This window comes from Mytilus californianus, unplaced genomic scaffold, assembly GCF_021869535.1.
Source record: "Mytilus californianus isolate M0D057914Y unplaced genomic scaffold, xbMytCali1.0.p SCAF_10, whole genome shotgun sequence".
NCBI lineage: Eukaryota > Metazoa > Mollusca > Bivalvia > Mytilida > Mytilidae > Mytilus > Mytilus californianus.
In genome coordinates, this window is record NW_026262582.1 from 45,596,429 (window position 1) to 45,619,020 (window position 22,592).

The window sequence follows — 22,592 nt, forward strand, 5'->3', positions numbered from 1 at the left end:
GTTCAAAGCCAAAAACCACTCATCGAAAATCATGTTTCTAAGACAGTATAAATTTTGAAATCAGTTATTTGTTAAACGTAGACAAATTGTTAATCACAACAAAAAGAGAAATTTTAAACACAATGCCATGCTTGTGTAGGTGTATAAAAAGCAAACAAATCAAACTTATCAAAGCTACAGATGGGTGCGGTCCTAACCTTGACAAAAGTTAACTTGGAGCAGACTTGTTGACTGCTTTCTAAGTTAACTTGAGAATTTTTAAGCAGACAAGCAAGTTAACTTCGTCGTTGGTAGACCAGACCTACGGTCTGCTTTTTTAGGACTGCTGCAGACCTATCGACAAGTCTGCTCCAGACCAGACCTGTGGACAAGTCTGCTTTTAACCAGTCCTGTGGACAGGTCTGCTTCTGACCAGACCTGTGGACAAGTCTGCTATTGACCAGACCTGTCTGCTTATGACAGATTATCGTGTTTAAGAGTTTTCATATCAGACTTGAGCTTTAATTAAAATATGTAAACAATATTCGCATTGTTTTTCCCCACAGAGCAAATTTCTTTACCCGCTAGACTCTACTAGATATTATACAAAATTCTTTTTTTTTATTTGATATATTCTTATATACATAAACAAAAATGGCTATACAATAAAATAGAGCTATCATAAAGGAAATGAGAGTTGGTTTTTATATTAGAAGGCGGATAGAAAGGTTATCCAACGCATCGGAACAATATTCTTATATCATGGGATATCAACATCATTGTCGACGTTGCTTCGTTCCCCGTTTTTACCTGTCTCTTTCTAAATTTTACTTTATGCATTTATTCATGCATGGATATTTCATTGTTATTCAACTTGTTTGCATTGGATTTACTATTCTATTTTCCGCAGAATATTCTAAAGATAATTGTACAGTGTCCGGATACATAGTACGGTGTGGTAAAACTATCAACAATCTCGTCAAATTCGTCAGATTTGTCGAGAGATTCAAAATGTCTTTGCCGATTAATTGATATATGGGAAGTCCCAAAATTATACTCAATGTGCACTTGAATGAAATAGTTGCCACTTGACGTTTAACTACAAACAAAATTAATCAACCGACATAATAGATTAACAGTACACTATTCCCAGAAGAGAACCTCATACTTTTTTATTAAAAAGTACAAATGAATTCAGACATGTCAGTGTTGGTACTTGGATGATGCGGCCTAGTAGTTTTGTTTTACACACCATCCTGAATTACTATCTCTAGTGACTGTTCAATATTATGAATACAGAGATGAAATGCTGACACTCTCAATTTATGCGGAAAAAATTTTGCATTAATTGTTTTCCAATATTATTGCTTACATTTGCGGTCCTACTAAAATGTGCACAGGAGCGCCAGGAGAAGACATAAAGGCGCTAGGAACAATACTATGCGGGTACATAGATTTACAAATTAATGTGCACATATGGTCAGTTTTGGTTGAAACGGTCAAATAATTTTGTTGTACAAGTCAGCATGAGGTATCAAAACTACTGAAATTTTGTTACGTATCAATATTTTGAATAAAAGGTGGACATGCTGGCACCCTAAATTGATGCCAACAAAAATTTGATGTTATTGTATTGCAATATTGCTGTCCATTGTACATGTTGTATTATACATTGAATCTAGACATAATAAATATGGCTGATTTACTATGCGGGTATATAGATTTACAAATTAAAGTGCACATATGGTCAGTTTTGGTCGATGCGGTCAAATAATTTTGTTGTACAAGTCAGCATGAGGTATCAAAACTACTGAAATTTTGTTACGTATCAATATTTTGAATAAAAGGAGGACATGCTGGCACCATAAATTTATGCGAACAAAAATTTGTTGTTATTGTATTGCAATATTGCTGTCCATTGTATTATACATTGAATCCTGACATAAAAAATATGGCTGATTTTCTATGCGGGTATATAGATTTACAAATTAAAGTGCACATATGGTCAGTTTTGGTAGATGCAGTCAAATAATTTTGTTGTACAAGTCAGCATGAGGTATCAAAACTACTGAAATTTTGTTGCATATCAATATTTTGAATAAAAGGAGGACAGGCTGGCACCCTATATTTATGCGAACAAAAATTTGTTGTTATTGTATTGCAATATTGCTGTCCATTGTATTATACATTGAATCCTGACATAAAAAATATGGCTGATTTACTATGCCAGTATATAAATTTACAAATTAAAGTGCACATATGGTCAGTTTTGGTAGATGCAGTCAAATAATTTTGTTGTACAAGTCAGCATGAGGTATCAAAACTACTAAAATGTTGTTACATATCAATATTTTGAATAAAAGGAGGACATGCTGGTACCCTAAGTTGATGCGAACAAAAATTTGTTGTTATTGTATTGCAATATTGCTGTCCATTGTACATGTTGTATTATACATTGAATCCTGACATAAAAAATTTGGCTGATTTACTATGCGGGTATATAGATTTACAAATTAAAGTGCACATATGGTTAGTTTTGGTCGATGCGGTCAAATAATTGTGTTGTACATGTCAGCATGAGGTATCAAAACTACTGAAATTTTGTTACGTATCAATATTTTGAATAAAAGGAGGACATGCTGGCACCCTAAGATTATGCGAACAAAAAATGTGTTGTTATTGTATTGCAATATTGCTGTCCATTGTATTATACATTGAATCCTGACATAAAAAATATGGCTGATTTACTATGCGGGTATATAGATTTACAAATTAAAGTGCACATATGGTCAGTTTTGGTCGATGCGGTCAAATAATTTTGTTGTACAAGTCAGCATGAGGTATCAAAACTACTGAAATTTTGTTACGTATCAATATTTTGAATAAAAGGAGGACATGCTGGCACCCTGAATTGATGCGAACAAAAATTTGCTATTATTGTATTGCAATATTGCTGTCCATTGTATTATACATTGAATCCTGACATAAAAAATATGGCCGATTTACTATGCGGGTATATAGATTTACAAATTTAAGTGCTCATATGGTCAGTTTTGGTCGATGCGGTCAAATAATTTTGTTGTACAAGTCAGCATGAGGTATCAAAATTACTGAAATTTTGTTACGTATCAATATTTTGAATACAAGGAGGACATGCTGGCACTCAATATTTATGCGAACAAAAATTTGTTGTTATTGTATTGCAATATTGCTGTCCATTGTATTATACATTGAATCCTGACATAAAAAATATGGCTGATTTACTATGCGGGTATATAGATTTGCAAATTAAAGTGCACATATGGTCAGTTTTGGTAGATGCAGTCATATAATTTTGTTGTACAAGTCAGCATGAGGTATCAAAACTACTGAAATTTTGTTGCATATCAATATTTTAAATAAAAGGAGGACATGCTGGCACCCTTAATTTATGCGAACAAAAATTTGTTGTTATTGTATTGCAATATTGCTGTCCATTGTATCATACATTGAATCCTGACATACAAAATATTGTCGATTTACTATGCGGGTATATAGATTTACAAATTAAAGTGCACATATGGTCAGTTTTGGTAGATGCGGTCAAATAATTTTGTTGTACAAGTCAGCATGAAGTATCAAACTACTGAAATTTTGTTACGTATCAATATTTTGAATAAAAGGTGGACATGCTGGCACCATAAATTTATGCCAACAAAAATTTGATGTTATTGTATTGCAATATTGCTGTCCATTGTACATGTTGTATTTATTATACATTGAATCCTGACATAAAAAAAATATGGCTGATTTACTATGCGGGTATATAGATTTACAAATTAAAGTGCACATATGGTCAGTTTTGGTAGATGCAGTCAAATAATTTTGTTGTACAAGTCAGCATGAGGTAACAAAACTACTAAAATTTTGTTACATATCAATATTTTGAATAAAAGGAAGACATGCTGGCACCCTAAATTTATGCGAACAAAAATTTGTTGTTATTGTATTGCAATATTGCTGTCCATTGTATAATACATTAAATCCTGACATAATAAATATGGCTGATTTACTATGCGGGTATATAGATTTACAAATTAAAGTGCACATATGGTCAGTTTTGGTCGATGCGGTCAAATAATTTTGTTGTACAAGTCAGCATGAGGTATCAAAACTACTGAAATTTTGTTACGTATCAATATTTTGAATAAAAGGAGGACATGCTGGCACCATAAATTTATGCGAACAAAAATTTGTTGTTATTGTATTGCAATATTGCTGTCCATTGTATTATACATTGAATCCTGACATAAAAAATATGGCTGATTTACTATGCGGGTATATAGATTTGCAAATTAAAGTGCACATATGGTCAGTTTTGGTAGATGCAGTCAAATAATTTTGTTGTACAAGTCAGCATGAGGTATCAAAACTACTGAAATTTTGTTGCATATTAATATTTTGAATAAAAGGAGGACATGCTGGCACCCTAAATTTATGCGAACAAAAATTTGTTGTTATTGTATTGCAATATTGCTGTCCATTGTATAATACATTAAATTCTGAAATAATAAATATGGCTGATTTACTATGAGGGTATATAGATTTACAAATTTAAGTGCACATATGGTCAGTATTGGTCGATGCGGTCAAATAATTTTGTTGTACAAGTCAGCATGAAGTATCAAAACTACTGAAATTTTGTTACGTATCAATATTTTGAATAAAAGGTGGACATGCTGGCACCTAAATTGATGCCAACAAAAATTTGTTGTTATTGTATTGCAATATTGCTGTCCATTGTATTATACATTGAATCCTGACATACAAAATATTGTCGATTTACTATGCGGGTATATAGATTTACAAATTAAAGTGCACATATGGTCAGTTTTGGTAGATGCGGTCAAATAATTTTGTTGTACAAGTCAGCATGAGGTATCAAAACTACTGAAATTTTGTTACATATCAATATTTTGAATAAAAGGAGGACATGCTGGCACCCTAAATTTATGCGAACAAAAATTTGTTGTTATTGTATTGCAATATTGCTGTCCATTGTATAATACATTAAATCCTGAAATAATAAATATGGCTGATTTACTATTCGGGTATATAGATTTACAAATTTAAGTGCACATATGGTCAGTATTGGTCGATGTTGTCAAATAATTTTGTTGTACAAGTCAGCATGAAGTATCAAAACTACTGAAATTTTGTTAGGTATCAATGTTTTGATTAAAAGGTGGACATGCTGGCACCTTAAATTTATGCGAACAAAAATTTGTTGTTATTGTATTGCAATATTGCTGTCCATTGTATTATACATTGAATCCTGACATAAAAAATATGGCTGATTTACTATGCGGGTATATAGATTTACACATTAAAGTGCACATATGGTCAGTTTTGGTCGATGCGGTCAAATAATTTTGTTGTACAAGTCAGCATGAGCATGATGAGGTATCAAAACTACTGAAATTTTGTTATATATCAATATTTTAAATAAAAGGAGGACATGCTGGCACCCTGAATTGATGCGAACAAAAATTTGTTGTTATTGTATTGCAATATTGCTGTCCATTGTATAATACATTAAATCCTGAAATAATAAATATGGCTGATTTACTATGCGGGTATATAGATTTACAAATTTAAGTGCACATATGGTCAGTATTGGTCGATGCGGTCAAATAATTTTGTTGTACAAGTCAGCATGAAGTATCAAAACTACTGAAATTTTGTTACGTATCAATATTTTAAATAAAAGGAGGACATGCTGGCACCCTAAATTTATGCGAACAAAAATTTGTTGTTATTGTATTGCAATATTGCTGTCCATTGTATTATACATTGAATCCTGACATAAAAAATATGGCTGATTTACTATGAGGGTATATAGATTTACAAATGAAAGTGCACATATGGTCAGTTTTGGTCGATGCGGTCAAATAATTTTGTTGTACAAGTCAGCATGAAGTATCAAAACTACTGAAATTTTGTTACGTATCAATATTTCAAATAAAAGGAGGACATGCTGGCACCCTGAATTTATGCGAACAAAAATTTGTTGTTATTGTATTGCAATATTGCTGTCCATTGTATTATACATTGAATCCTGACATAAATAATATGGCTGATTTACTATGCCAGTATATAGATTTACAAATTAAAGTGCACATATGGTCAGTTTTGGTTGATGCGGTCAAATAATTTTGTTGTACAAGTCAGCATGAGGTATCAAAACTACTGAAATTTTGTTACGTATCAATATTTTGAATAAAAGGAGGACATAATGGCAACCTAAATTTATTCGAAAAAAAAATTGTTGTTATTGTATTTCAATATTGCTGTCATTTGTATTACACATTGAACCCCGACATAAAAATGTGGCTGATTTAATATGTGGGTATATAGATTTACAAATTAAAGTGCACATATGGTCTGTGTTGGTCGATGCGGTCAAATAATTTTGTTGTACAAGTCAGCATGAGGTATCAAAACTACTGAAATTTTGTTACGTATCAATATTTTGAATAAAAGGAGGACATGCTGGCACCCTAAATTCATGCGAACAAAAATTTTAGTCATGTGTGTAAATGATGCTTTCATTTTGTATAATAAATTCTATCCTGAAATTAAAATATTGCTGATTGTGGCTACATAGATCAAGGACGTTTAACTAACAAGGACGTATAACTAACATCTAATATACGTCCTTTCATAAATATACATAATAAAGTGCAAATATGGTTGAATTTGATAGGTATTGGAATATATATATTCAATGCCCGTTATCATTGTAACCAAGATCGTTTTTTAATTTATAGATTGGCAGATCACAGATAAATTTGTGTTACAAGCAACGTTTTATGTGTACTTTATTTTCAAATATTTATATTTAATCCTGTTTATAAAATAACGGAAGTACTAATTTTACTTTATTTTCGATGTTTATACTACGAAACAAATTAAGATATTGAAAAATATTATTATAAAATCGATGTAGAGCGGTCCTAGTTACAAGTTAACTTAGTGTTGAGCAGACCAGTCAAAAGTTAACTTGGGAACAGGTCTGGTTTCGATCGAATTTGTCAAAGCAAAAGTTAACTTATGTTAACTTTGTGGCAGGACTGGTTTCGAAGTTAACTTATGTTAACTTTAGGGCAGGACTAGTTTCGAAGTTAACTTATGTTAACTTATGACAGGACTGGTTCGAAGTTAACTTATATCAATAGCGGACCTGTTTCCAAGTTAACTTTTTGGCAGACATAAAAACAGTCCTATGACCAAGTCCGCTTTTCAAGTTAACAAGATTATGGTCCTAGGACTGGTCAGAGCAGTCCTAAATCCGGTCACAGGTTAACTTTGACCAGTCCAAATGACTGGTTATCAAGTTAACTTGCTGTACAGGTTAGGACTGCACCTATCTGTATCAAGAAAAGAAGACCGATTCGTGAGTAACCTTTGCATCTCTAGGAAACTTATATTAATCCATTTTTAGTAACTTGTAATAAACCAACGAGGCACCCTTAAAAAGTATTAAAGCCAACACAGTTTAGTATATTCATTCAAATTGTTTGTTCACTCGAGTGAAATCTGTAGCCAGAAAAAAAAAGAAAGGTTAAGCAACAAACAATCAATCAATCAGTCAAACGCTGTAGCGTGCTTGCCCTGAGTGAGGGAAGTTATGGGTTCGATCCCAGGCCAAGTAAAACCAAATATTTGAAAATTGGTATTTGTTACTTTTCTGCTTAATACTAGGCATCTGGCAGTAAGAGCCCAGACTGTTCGGCTCGGAGTCAGAACAATGGCTCATGTCTTCCTGTGGTCTGTTTTCGTGTTATCTAGCATGTTAAAAATCTGGCTCAGGATGCCGGTATTGTAAAAACCAGGGTTCATATTCATATCACCATCTAGTTTATGCCATGATTTAACATTTTCTAATTTTATATTTAATGCATTCTTGAAGTTATTTTATGTCTCGTTATCTCAACTCGTCGTCGCCATCAGCACTTATCAATAACAGCTATTGCGTCAACCTCTAACTGCGCTCCCTGAAAAATAAGGTTGACAAACTTTTAAATTATTGATTAAATATATATATATAAAAATAAAATACTAACACCTGTCTAAAACATAAATTAACACAACTTTTTCTTATTTCATTAGACATACAAAACAAGCGGTACATGTATGCATATTGTTTGCCGTTTTCTTATTTTCATTCGTTACAAAAATGGTTGATTAATATGACTACAGTTGTAAGACCTAAATTGCAATCTTTGGAAATAGAATATCAAAAGTGCAAAATGAACAAATCATAACACAAAGACAAAAAGTAAAAACCATTGAACAGAAAACCTCAGATTGACCACCAACAAGCTTACAAACAAAGGGGCGCCCCAGAATGGTTGACAATTGTCTGAGATAATAATTCGTTCCATAACAGATTGGTTGTCTTATTTTGTCAAAGCCTAGGGTGCTGCTAATCCATAAAGTATCGAGAATTGTAAGTTAAATCTACATTCATGACAACATAATCGTATAAATAAGTAATATGCCTTCCATTATCTATGTTTACTTAGGCTCATGTTTCCATCGACACCAATACCTTGCACATCTATCTATTTATTATTATAGCACTATAAGAAAATGTACAGAGGACTTCACCAATATATCACAAGTCAGATTCGGACAACATTGGTCATTGACTGTTTCGGAATCTAAAGGACTTTGGTTGATTAAATTGATCATACTGCAAAATGCAAATAACGTCACGTCATTATTTGAATTGCCATTGTTCAGGACGTATTGAATCAATCCCGACGTTTTCATGGTTTTGGTGTACACTTTTGAGAATATTACCCAGAATGCATTAGATTCTGAAACGGCGAGTTATTGATAGGTTACCAATTGACATTTTACTTAATGGCTCATCATGATTTTGTAACATTTCAAAGACCGTGGTTGATAGAAACAAGAACCCTTAACAAATTTTGATGTACTAAGATATGCAGTAAAGGACGTCGTTTCAATCTTTTATACTTATTAGCCAAATTGTTCACATGAAACACAATTTCGTTGATAAGTCGGAAAGTCATCAATCAACTACTTCAGCAATAACCTAAAAAATTAAGATACAATTACTTACTATTGATATTGCTACTACTTGACAAGATGATCTAGCAGGGAAATTCTTTGGAAAGTCTGAAAATTATACAATATTATAAAATACATACATAAGTAATAATCTTTAAATAAGTCACTACGACAACTCAAATCGTGACATATAACAAATCAACATACAAAAAAGAGGACAGTTTGTAATAAAATAGTTAAATAAAGACCCAAATGAGTTCAGTATTAAAATGAAAGTTTAAATTTCATTACTACGGGTAAAAATTACAATACTTGAGGTGGCAAGGCATTCTTTATTTTCCGGGAACTAGGTTGCTCTTTTGTGTACTGAGATCAATGTATCAAAACACTGTGATTTGACAAAAAAAATAGCAACATTGTTTCCCAAGCTGAGGAATGAATCATTTGTAGAAAAATATGAAATAGTTTCCCATACAGGTGAAAATGAATTTTGGAGAATTTTTCTTTTTATTTTGTATTCACTGCATGATAAAAAAACAACCTAAAAGCACTATTGGCCTTTGGTTTGTAAAGAGAGCAGAAAAATAAACGATTATCATATCAAATTTGTTTCTGAATATTATAGTTAAAGTACTTCTGTTGACTGTGTATGCAGGTTCTGGGTCAGTGTTAGAACGTGGAGAAAATACTAAAAAGGCTATCATTATCTCTATGACCACCGAATTGAAAAGATTATAGTCGTATGGATTGATCCCGCGGATTGTTTCCTCTTGGTTGAAATATTAAAAATGTATAAATGAGTAACCCGTATAATCCAATCAGTATATTCCGCTAACTTCGATCACTCTTTTACCGAGAAATGATAATGGATACAGGGTGCTGAATTGTTCGAGTTAACTAATGAGTTACCTCATATTCAAATTATAAACTTTACACTCACATTTCATATAGACTGCATTAAACGCAGAATACTCTCTTAAATCTGTCAGAAAAACTGTTACTTTGACAACTGAAACATAGATAATACGGTTCTGATTTATGTATATAATTGTTGATTGTAATTTTCTTTCAATAGCAAAAGTATATTATCACATGTGTATTAATAAGACATTCATAAAAGAATTGAATTCACCCTCACATACATTGGAATACTTGCATGTACATACAGAATAATTCACTATCGATAATAATATGCTGGTATGTCTTAAATAAGATTAGTTTGTTTACTTATAGGAAATACATACACTAATAATGATACACTAAGTGTCAAACAATATTTCATAGTCACATTGTATGAAGGTCGGAGGGAGTGTCATCCCAATTTCCCGTAAAAATCAACGTTGAATACCAAATTCCGGAAGATTTAATCATACATTCCTTAGTCTCGATACGTGTATATCTTAAATTTCCACAAAAGAATCCAAACGTCCCCGAAAAGGTCCTCCCGCTTCTCTTTAGTGCCTTCAAATATTTCATATTCATATTTCTATACTAGAAGAACTTACTAAGACAACGGAAAACATGAATATAATAATTTTTCAATCTTAGTATTTAAATATATGTTGTATTTGATGATAATACATAACATATATAAAGGTGGAGACTAAACACGAATGCGGCCACTTACATTTTAGACAAAAACCATCTCAAAAGTGATGTTTTATGGCATATTTGATAGATTTTTTTCATATTTTTGCTTGCATTTGAGCGTCTTTAAATCCAAATCAGTTCAAATCTTTTACACAAACTAATTGAATCGACTGAAGTAGACACTGAAGTGTTTAAAAAATGTCAAAAATCTTTCATCGGATGTACTTCGAATCTTAGATCAAAACTAGCCCTTACCGGACCTTCTCCATTGATTTGTTCTCATCCTTAATGTCTATTAATATTTGCCACTGGGTGTTAAACAAGCAACAATAAGCAATTCATCAATCTATCCAAATAATTGATAAATATTACGTATGCCAGAAACGGAGTATAATTGATTTTTCAGTATATTTTCATTATTCTTATTCTTATTCTTTTTTATTATTATTACTATTACTATTATTATTATTATTATTATTATTATTATTATTATTATTATTATTTATTTTTTTATTATTATTATTATTATTATTATTATTATTATTATTATTTTTTTTTTTTTTTTTTTTTTTTTTTTATTATTATTATCATTATTATTATTAATATTACAATGAATGAACTCACCATCCTTTAAACTACCACCAGCAGCCTCTAATATAGCACGAAAATTCTTGAATATCTGTAGAATGAAACTTTTGTAACTAATTACGCCGCATTTAGAAACGCTATGAAAATTTCAGTAGATGATAAAAGATGAAAACAATTGTATTGTGTTTTGGCTACTTCCTTTTAGCATAAGATTGAACTATTTTCTATTGTCTGTATGTGTATTAGTATGTGACAACTTTACGACTGACGTTTTGATCAGGTATCCAAGAGTTATACCATGTATACAGTGCTAATGCTCCAATACTTCGTCTGAAATTTAACCCCAAAACTCTGTTTACCTTTGCAAATATGTTTTCTTTACTCTGTTTTCCGTTCTTGATAACACTAGCAGAATTCAATGATTAATTCACACCTAACGATCACTCCATACACAAAATATTGTTGACCTATTGCTTATGGTAGAAAATGTATATAAGAAACAGATGTAATCAAGAAAACTTTACATTGCCAATAAAGAATTAAAAAGGAGATTAAGGTCAGAAGATACAAGCCAGACAGAAATGTACAGCTTACAATCATTCCATGCACCAACTATAGTTTACCTATTGCTTAAAGTATCTCGGAAACCATTGATTAAAGTGACTTAACCAGGAAAACTTAAAATTGACCAATAAACCTTGTAAATAGGGTCATGGTTAGATGAACCCTTCCAGACAAAGTAGTTGTTGTATGGAATACATTTTCATAACGATTTGTGCTCACCTGTTCAGTTTCAGGAATAAGACCACCTGGAACCAGTTGAAGTGTGACAGGGTCTACTCCTAATTGTCCAGACATGTATAGAGTATTTCCCGCCAAAACAGCTTGACTTCAAAAATTAAAACATTGAAATAAGTCATGAAAAGAAAACAACAAAAGTACATATGTGTTTCAGAGTTGTCCACATGTCCAGCATTCTGCGACTAATAATATATATGTTTAGCTAAAGTCTTCTGAAATAGAAATAAAAAAATATATATCTAACTCTGACTGTGTAATAATATTTGGAATTATAGGAAATAGTTGAACGAGGTATAGAACCTGTCACACTTCAACTGGTTTCTGGTGGTATTATTTGAAATGTAATAACACGGTCAGATTCAAATATATTTCTGTTTTTTTTGTTTTTTTTTTTTATTTCAGAAAACTTTATCTTAGTATATATATTATATTTGGTATTTTTGAAGGGACTAACATTTAATATCTGGGCGGAGGCATGAGGATTTTAACAATATCTACAATTAAATATTTATATTAACAGCGCTTTAGCCTATTTAATGTGTTTTAATACTCTTTCATGGCTGTTCATATCTATCTATTTATTCCAAGAATAAGAATGAGTTTTTATTCAAAGAAGGGTTAAGGCTCTCATTTGTAAAACATTTTGCAATACTCGGAGTACAAAATATGTGCTCAAAACACCAAAACCAGTATTTTGATATTTCTGAGTCTGTGTACGATAACCGTGCGGTTTTTTTATGACCACAAGGCCATGTTCCAGGTTGTTCTGACTTTCATTTGCGCTCATAATAAATTTTTCTATTTTTGCCAATTCAGGCGAACAAAGATAAGATGACACTGCATACGATATAATGTAGCTTTTGCACATCGAGAAAAGTCGGGAAAACAATCAGATTAATCTTCGTTGAACATTCCTATTGGTGTCACAGTGCATTTCAACTGTTATTTACAAATATTCTATTAGGACGGATTGTAGAATATGTTAAATATCTCCAAAATTAACATTTTATAAGAAGGTCATATGTGAGTTAGTGGATTGAGTTTACAGAATAGAGGATTGTGGAAAATAAAGAATGGAGGATATCATGGATTTTGAGCCATAGAAATCAAAAAGAGAGAACAATGGGCGGAATTTACAAAACAAAAATAAAGGTCCAATCCAAAAGTTCCCAAAAAGTTCCTTCCGCCTCTCACAAGTGCTTTCAAATATTTTACATTCACCTTTCTATTCCAGAAGAACTGTCACGTTGAAAAGTGAACACATAAATGATACATATGACACGAAAAACAGATATGACAGACATAAACCTACGACAACCACTAAATTGTCGCTCCCAATTTGGGAAGGATATATAAAAAAAAAAAATGGGCATGGTTCAACATGTTTGTGATTGCTGAAAAAAACTAAAAAAATCCCCTTCTGAATGAGAACATGCAAACAAACATTAAAAAATCAGTCGGAAATGACTTGAACCATCAGATCTGCTCGAAGTACAAAAAACAACTGAAATCAAGACAAAAAACACAGAGTATCGATCAGAGTTCTTGTAGTTACTGCTAGATAGTTTGTAAACAAATTATACATCTATCACGTTCTGCCAGACTAGAGTTTCAATCATTAAACATCCAACAGATTTAGTGCAAAGACTTCAGAAACAATCTATGATGTTTACGATCAGACACTCATTTAAGAACATACTAATCTAGAATGAACACATGTTTAATAAAGGAATCAATAGATGATTGATTGATAAATTTTTAGTTGTGTTCAGAGGCAAATATGTTCATGCATATTCAGAACAAAACCACATTAACACCAATTTTGCAAGGTGATTTGAGAGTTTCGACTGCATTTTTATTTTCAAAGCTGCTCCTAGCGGCAATTGTACGACAATATTATTCTCCCAACCATCTTCCTCAAACTAGTTTTCTTTATTTATCGTGACTATTTTTTCTTTTTTTTTTATTTTTGACAGATTTCTTGGATTATGTTTTTATTTGTTTGTTACTTTGTGGTATAATCATTTAGTTTTGAGTAATACATTACCTGAAAGGTAAAGGGATTATTGGAGCTTTGTCTGTTTCAATTATTTTTTTCGTAACTGGTTTACAGTATGGTTTGTGTCTCGAACACGGTGTCTGAAACAAAACGAAGAAGCGACATAAGTACACATATTAATAGATATTGCTACATTTTTTTTTATATGGAACACTATTACTGTATTTTTTTTTTATTTTGTCATTTTTATAGACTACCACTTTTTGAAATTGCCTTGGAGTTCGTTATTTTTGTCATACTTTTATATGGTAATGTTTTTGATGTGGAACCACATAAAATGATATAATAAAAGTACATATTATCAAAAAGAAAAAGAAAACAACTATATTATATCGTACAAAATCACTACCTTAGACAGTAATGGGGTTCAATATTTGTGTAATTATATTTAATCAACTCGGATTTATTATTATGTTGTTGTAAGCGAATATATATGTCATAATATATCTAAAAGGAAAATGGGGATGCAAATGGAATATCAAAAGGGCTTTTAAACAGTTTCTTCCTGATTGGCCAACTTTTATCAAATTACAGGTAAAAAAGGAATGAAATTGTGCGGGACAATCGGGAAGATGTTAATGGGACAATTGGGAAGTATAAATATTGGACAATCGGCAACTTGTGTGATAGTCATTTATTAGTGTAGCATATATTTATAGATAATTAATCAATGTAACTTATTAGAATTGAAATAAACATGCAGAAAAGTTGGTATTTACATACTTTATTTTGTTGATTGATATTTAGTTAAACTACCTTTCAAATTAAGAAGAATAATAGCTGAAAGCATGTGTAACCCATCTCCAGCTAAGGGGTTAAATTAAAGGTCACATGAATACAGATTCAATGAGTTTAAATTATCGACTTGCAAGTAAATAATACATCAGCGATGTTTTTGTGACTATTTTTATAAATTTGGTCCAAACTGACGGCTTATAACGAAATATTATTTTCAAATTCCACTTTCATTTATACTTGAAACAAAAAGAACCGCATATTTAATTTTGATTTGAATCGTAGCTTTAAGCCCTTAAATTTTCGCTACTTTTGAAATTATGAACAATTTAATTCAAAATCTTAGTATGTTTTAACTTCACAGAAGATAAAATGGACTCCAATAACATAAATTGTAAATTGAACAAAAAGACAATTGAATATTTTAGAAGAATCACAGATAAAATTGGAATAATAGATGTGTTTAGAGAAATAAAAAGATATAAGAATAATTTCACATGTTACAATATTTCGAAGACTTGTTATTAAATTGGCAGGTTTTAGGCTAATTATAAATATATTCATGAAACAAAGAAATAAAACATATTCCACATACAAAATCTGATCATAAAATTGTTTTCAAGTAAACTTTCAATTCAAGCGACACGAATGGGGAAAGATTGTTTGGAAAAAAGATTGATAAGAAAATCCTTCAATAAAAAAATCATCAACATAAAATCAAATGATTTGCAGCCATGTCAATTGTAAAGATATATGGTCTGACATGAACAATATAAAATGCAATTATCTCACAGGACAGACATCCGTTCATCTTTTCCAGTAAAATTAGATATGTTATAAATGTTCAAAGCACACTGGTGACATTACTAGGACACATATACATTCTTCTTAAGAGAGAATATAGATTCAGTCATTGTCCTCTAATAATTTAAATCATGTTAATTCAAATTATAAGATAAAAGAATTCTTATGCATTTGTAGCTTTGTGATTGCATTTTTTTTCAAATCAGTCTCAAATTCTCTTCAGTTTGAGTACTCATGAATACGTAAAGAAGAAAAACAAGGTCGTGCATGCTTTCAAAATTTAAATTCAAACATATAAAGAAATATTCTAATGCAATTATTTTGTATCAATGGTTTTGATTGGATGACAATAAGCGTTAAATTCTCTATCTCCCTGTCTGTAACTAAGGAAGCCGACATTTTGAATTCTGGAATGTATTGACACGTAATTTCTCCAATAATACGCAAAAACAAAACTCGCATTTGCACCTAGAAATCTTCTTTTTATCAAATTTTATTACATTTTGAGGCGGATAAGAAGCCAGAAAACGCCCGGTGTTTACGTTTGACACCGGAAGCATACCTATGACGTCACCTAGTTTAGGCGCCAAAGAAGATAACATGATTTCGCGGAATTTTCGTTCAATGAAAATTTTACAATGAAATAATGACTAAAATTTCATGATTTGTTTATTTTGCATTAGAAAAGAGATAACTGTATTGTATTTGAAGCTTTGCCGATGTTCATCGGTAGTTTTACTGTCGCAAATATCCGTTTACCTGTCTCCGCAAAGGTTCAAATACAATACAGTTATCTCTTAGTTCTCTGGGTTGTGGTAGTCTCTTTTCAACTTGCTATTTGTTTTATAAATAACCTTAAATTATAAATACTTATTTTGCATAGGAATATCCCTGTAAAATGTTGCATCTTGCACAATAAATCATTGATAACGTAATCAATTGTATTTGCAACTGGTTTGGTTAAGTGAATTTGAATATATCACGAGCCAGGTGATGTTTAGATAACAAAGTTTTTTGTTTAAAAAAACTAAATACTTGATAGATAATTAAAACTCGCAAGTTGATCACAGACGACCAAAACATGCTAAAAAAAACAATATAGAACGTTTCTCAGAGAGCTATAAGTATACGGCAAACCGAATTACCAACAAAAAATAACTATGTTTCACCTCATCAGTCTTTGTTTCAATACTCAAGGCAACAAAAAGAAAAATAACGGAAATACAGAACTCCAAGGAAAATTCAAAACAAAAAGTCCCTTATCAAATGGCAAAATCAAAAGCTAAAACACATCGAACGAATGGAAAACAACTGTCATATTCCTGACTTGGTACAGGCATTTTCTTATGTAGAAAATGGTGGATTTAACCTGGTTTTATAGCTAGCTAAACCTCTCACTTGTATGACAGTCGCATAAAATTCCATTATGTTGACAACAATGTGTGAACAAAACAAACAGACATTAAAGGTAAAAATGTCAAAAATAGGGGTACAGCAGTCAATATTGTGTTATAATCTTAATCGCTATAAAAACAAACAAATATGTCAACAAAGAAAAACAAAATGGCATATAGACAAAGCACATAAGAAAAAATGAAAGACTACATAACTTGCGTTATTTTTAGTTTTTATATTTGTAGGACTCAAATCTATGATGGGTTCCAGATCTATGGCAAATATGAAACAATCGCCATACATATCCAAGATCTATGGCAGGTTTTTTTTGTCATCTCTAAATCTATGGAAGATTTTGAAAATTTGAAACACCTAATGCGTTGTTCGTATACCGACTTTAACATGTTTAACTTACTACCAGCTTTTTTCGTTTCCTTTCGACACTACAACGGGTGCCGCATACAGTGGTTTTTGTTTTCCTTATACTGACTTGACACGGTTGTACGGGCTTACTTTTCTGGAGCACCTGATCTTACTTCTCGTTTTTTTTTTAAATTCGCATTGTTCATGCTTTGATTTTTGTTGTTTTCGGTGTTTGTGTTTTGTGTGTGTTTCCCCTCCTTGTTTTCTTGTCCTTGTTTGTGTTTCTGGTGTTGCTTTGTTCATCGATTGTACAAATTTTTACTGTAATTTCGGTTTGCGTTTTTGCTTTTCTTCCATAACTTTAGTTATGCTATGCTCGTTTCCTGTTTTCTTTTATCCCTATGGTACTCCTGAAATTTCTTAACATAATTTACAGCATTTTTTAACTATATTACAGCGACTACCTGTTCTATTGTAGCAAGTTATCGTTTTTAGAATTTGGAAACTAAAACAACAAAAAAATAACTATTTACATCATTTTCAGCTCTATTTATGTCAAAAACCTACTGAAAGTAAGATTTCCTGAGAAAGCCACTTGTTTAAGGCAAGTCATTGGTCAGATATGTATTGACTTGTCCTCCATTTGCAGAAAATCTGCCATAGATTTGGGACTAGAAAATCTGCCGTAGATAAGGACTTAATATCTGCAAAACATTTTGAATGGCATGAGTTCATCTTTACTATAGATTTGGAATCTGTCCTAAATTTGGATCCCATCATGGATGCGAGTCCTACATATATATAATAAGCAAAACATTTGTCTTTAACCAGTCACCTACTGGTCTATTTGAATCATAGTTGTATACTTCACTGCATCATAAGTGATTTGATATTGGCATATCATTCTGTTATTTTCAATATTACAATGTATGCTTTATAAGTGTTTCTTGTTTCTCGTTTTTTACATGTTTTATATAAATTAAACCGTTGGTTTTCTTGTTTGAATTGTTTTACACTTGTCATTTTGAGGCACTTTATAGCTTGCTGTTCGGTGTGAGCCAAGGCTCCGTGTTGAAGGCCGTACTTTGACATATAATTGTAAACTTTTTATACATTGTGACTTGGATAGAGAGTTGTCTCATTGGCACTTATACCATACTTATACTTATACTTTCTATGTATGTTGGCGTTTGTTTTTGTTGCACTTCGGTGTTCCTATTCTTCCTTTGTTTTTCTCTTATAGTTGATGTGTTTCTCTCGATTTTGGTTTGTAACCCGGATTTGTTTTTTTCTAAATCTATTTATGACTTTTGAACACTGGTATACTACTGTTGCCTTTATATACCACATCTTCTTATTTATATTTATAACTCAGTTTGGAAAAATTAAAGTTTAAGCATTTCCAATTCAATTTCTGAATATGCATGCAACATTCACCACTCGACTTAAAGTAAGCAACAATCAATTAATCAATTATGTACACTTACCTTTCTTCTTCTGGTCTGGTTAGGCTGAAAAGCACAAAGGAGAAGCAAAACTACTAGAACATGCCTCATTGTTCAAGTTTAATAACTATTCGGACAACTTCTTAAAACTTTACTGACATCATAACTGGTGTACAGTATGACAACTTATTCGACAATTGACATGACTAATATGTTCATTTGGATGTGACATGATTTTTAAATGAATTTGTTATATGAAAAAGCTATTAACAATTTACGAACTTGAGGAAGAAACAAATGTTAATTTAAGGGAAGACGTTTCATTTTGACAATTTAAAATTGATATTAGCTACACGAATTAATAAATGTAAAATAGTATGGTCACATCATGGTGTAGAATCTATTTTGGAACGGTGTCCGATTAATAGGCATGTAATATTCAAAATCAATTGAAGAAACGTTTATGATAATATCATAGGTACCTTTTTGGAACCCCTGTACAGTTATAACTTCACACATATGTTTTATTTGAAAGTGCAAAAGGTAACTTATAAATTTAACCATTTTAATACGACGTTTCTAGAACAAACTTAATGTAGTACAAATGTACTTAGTACTATTTTGAAACCACGTAGATATTACAATTTTACAACTAAATCATGCACTGTACAATATTTAAGATTTTTTTTATATTTTCCATGTAAGCCTTAAGCTAAGGTTTTGGTATTTGACAGGATGAATAAACTCATCATATGCATTGTTTACTTTTCTATGCAAAAAAGCTAGTATATATTTATAATAAGATATCGTATTTGTTTTCATATTTTCTGGGATAAAACGAAAGATTAATCAACTGAATTGATCCCAGATGATACCTGGGGCAAAGGAAATAGTCATACGCTTTTAATCTAAAGGGTACTAATTCTCCGCAAAACTGTGCGGGTGCATAAGTAGGCAGCCAAGTCCTGTCAGCTGTGATGAGTTGTCCAGGGGGCGTGTCATGCACTCTGTGCATTAATCAAACATTAAAACACCTCTTTGAGAGAGCTTTAACGTGGACGGCCTGTATAAAAGACAAATGTCGCTGCTATTAAACATATCCTCATATTCGAGTATCAATCCAAATGCTTGCCATTGATCAAACATTTCCGACTTGACCACTTTGCAGACCCTCACGTATTGCATACGTAGTTAATCTCTACTTGTTCTCATACTGAATATACATGGATAGCTTGTCGCAGAACGGTAGATCAACAATAATCAATCAACAACTGAACCGACAGAACATATCGCCAAATGTAGAAGACAGCTTATATTCTACGTTATAAAAGAAAAGACAAAAGATATCAAAGGAACATTTAAATTCACAAGTCTGAAACAAACTGACAAAGTCATGGCAAAACACGAAAAAGACCATAAGACTAACAACGATATACAATACACAACATACAAAACTAAAGACTGAATAACACGAACCCTACGCAAAGTCAGTGATGATCTCAAGTGCTCCGGAAGGGTAGGCAGATCCCGTTTATATAGAGTATCGAACAATGGCAATCAATGAAGAAATCAAATGTGCACGGATGAATGATCAAAAATACCAATGAAGAAACATGCAATAAGGAATTGCCGTCAAAGCTCTTTTGTTTTTCAATTAATACCATGGTGTCATTAAATTTAATTACACATAGAAATGAGAATGGAAACGGGGAATGTGTCAAAGTTTTAACAACCCGACCAAAGAGCAGAAAACAGCCCAAGGCCACCATAACTGACATCATAAGCGAGGTTTGAATTTCGGCTAAGTCTGTTTTTACCAAGCTTAATGTTGAAATAAGAAAACAAAATCGTGAAAAAGCGTGTCACCTTTTTTATTAATTATTTGAAGGCAATATTTTTCAACGTGGCTGCCTAATTATACATCTCGCGAAGTCTTTAAACCCTTAAGATGGAGAAACTGAGACACATTCCTAAACCACGGTGTGTCTTCTGGGATCAGTTCAGTTGTTCAGTTGTTGAGTCCGTCACTTTATCTCAGACAATATGATAAAAAATGCGCTTAATAATTTTGTATATCATATATGCCAGCTATTGGCATAGAAAAGTAAAAAGCGATTTTTTTATTGATTGTTTATGCATTCTGTCAAATACGAGACCCTTAGGTGTAAACTTACGTAGAGATAAAAAGAAAATCCGAAATATTGTACAGTTCAAGATTGTCATTATTTGGTTTTACAAATTTAATATCTACATGTGTTACATATACTTGTAGTATTAAGCAACATATGGACACATTTTGTCCATTTGAGGAATGACAACAAAAATTTAAGATTCTCAATGTTTGATTGAGAGAAGAGACGAGACGTTATGTATAAACTCCGCCATTAGTTAAGCACCACTCATGTTTTAAATAATAGGAAATTTTCAAATCCAAACAACTTTTTTGAATAACAGTCAATCGTGTTGACACTGGTAGAATTAAATGACACTTTGTGTAATACAAAAAATATTAAAAAAAAAGTGTTTTTATGCTTTCTGCTTTCAGTTTTCCGTAAAGAAACAACAAGTTAAAATTACAATAAAAAGTTTGGTTATCATTTTCATTAATTTCAAATGATGATACAATTTTCAACCTCTCGTAAAACAATCAAGTATTCTTTATCGGATCATTAAGGTTAATAATGTTAATATTGTGTATAGCTTCTGGGCATCCGTTGTAGATTTAAAAATTGTCTGTTCATTCCTTACCCCAGTCGTCGTAGCTTATAACGTGGAAATATCTTTGCTCTGCATTCCACAGCGACCCTCAATTCTGGTATTGTTGCATATGTTGGTTGTTTCTGGTTCAGTTTGCGGTCGTTACGGTCATACATGTTTACATGGTTCATTTGGGTTCATATCAGTTGCCATGACCGGCTCTCGAAAAGTGTCAATTGATTCCGAAGTCAAGTGTGCGTCAACAACTCGTGCACGATCAGGTCTTGCATTGTCATCTTGACTGGTCTTTCAGATAACACTTGATTTTCAAAATGAGGCGATACAATGGTGTTCAGGTTGTCATCCCGGAATCTCTGTCTATTAAGATGCCGTCAATAACATGCATTTCAAGCTTACAGTCATGGTAAAAACACCGCCGCCACCAAAAAATGTTGTACCAGGAATATTATTGTTCCGATATAAGCTGTGTTTTCCCCCAAAACACGTGTTCTGCTCAAAAACTGTAAAGCAAAAAACTCATAAGACAGATTTTTAAAATCTGTTTTTGAACAATTATAATTTGGAAAATAAGTCAGAAAATCAGATAAAAAGATACAACACTATAACAATGTTTTCCTCCGAGAATCCGGTGTCCAATTAGATGAATATGCTTATCATAATTAAATGAGAAGTGTGGAATGGTATACACATGATACTGTTATTGACTGGGTTTGATGTCAACAGCTGTTTTGTTTGATCCCAAAACTGATCTGTTGTCCGAAGCGGTTCGTTCTGAGGGTCAAACCACGGCTGTTGACCGCAAATGCAGTCTATAACAATTTTGGTATATAACCACCCTATATGCAGTTTTATTTGTCATTCCGTTACATATTTTTGCCGTAAAAGAGGCTCAAATTATAAAAAAAATGCTTTGAAAATTAATACAGCTGACCAAAAATCTATACCATTTTCAATTAGTACAGAAACAGACAGTTTACTTAAATAATATGAGTTCTTCAAATTCATTTTAAACTAAAAAAAATTACCACCAGAAA

At 31.8% G+C, this 22,592-nt stretch overlaps 1 protein-coding gene and 1 long non-coding RNA gene across 7 annotated transcripts in view; one reads left to right on the forward strand and one right to left on the reverse strand.

The window, feature by feature from the left end:
* The window catches only part of LOC127718243 (2-iminobutanoate/2-iminopropanoate deaminase-like), a 32,570-nt gene extending 13,508 nt beyond the window's left edge, over nt 1-19,062 (reverse strand). The window contains exons 1-7 of one of the 5 annotated variants that reach the window (XM_052224241.1): nt 18,883-19,061; nt 14,087-14,178; nt 12,022-12,127; nt 11,275-11,329; nt 10,001-10,069; nt 9,113-9,168; nt 7,898-8,015 (exon numbers count right to left, since the gene is read on the reverse strand). In XM_052224241.1, the coding sequence (XP_052080201.1) occupies nt 7,968-8,015; nt 9,113-9,168; nt 10,001-10,069; nt 11,275-11,329; nt 12,022-12,127; nt 14,087-14,178; nt 18,883-18,951 (495 nt within the window). In that variant the 5' untranslated portion in view covers nt 18,952-19,061 and the 3' untranslated portion in view covers nt 7,898-7,967. Of the gene's footprint in view, nt 1-7,897; nt 8,016-9,112; nt 9,169-10,000; nt 10,070-11,274; nt 11,330-12,021; nt 12,128-14,086; nt 14,179-18,882 lie in introns of those variants that run through there. The other 4 variants (XM_052224244.1, XM_052224245.1, XM_052224242.1 and 1 more) reach the window with 4 other exon arrangements.
* LOC127718249 (uncharacterized) lies at nt 744-4,968 on the forward strand. Of its 2 annotated transcripts, none has more exons than XR_007989658.1 (3): nt 744-1,559; nt 4,431-4,688; nt 4,946-4,968. It is a non-coding gene; the product is annotated as an uncharacterized LOC127718249 (long non-coding RNA). The 2 variants fall into 2 exon arrangements; XR_007989659.1 differs by lacking the exon at nt 744-1,559 and adding an exon at nt 3,599-3,641.
* Nucleotides 19,063-22,592: the final 3,530 nt, after the last annotated feature.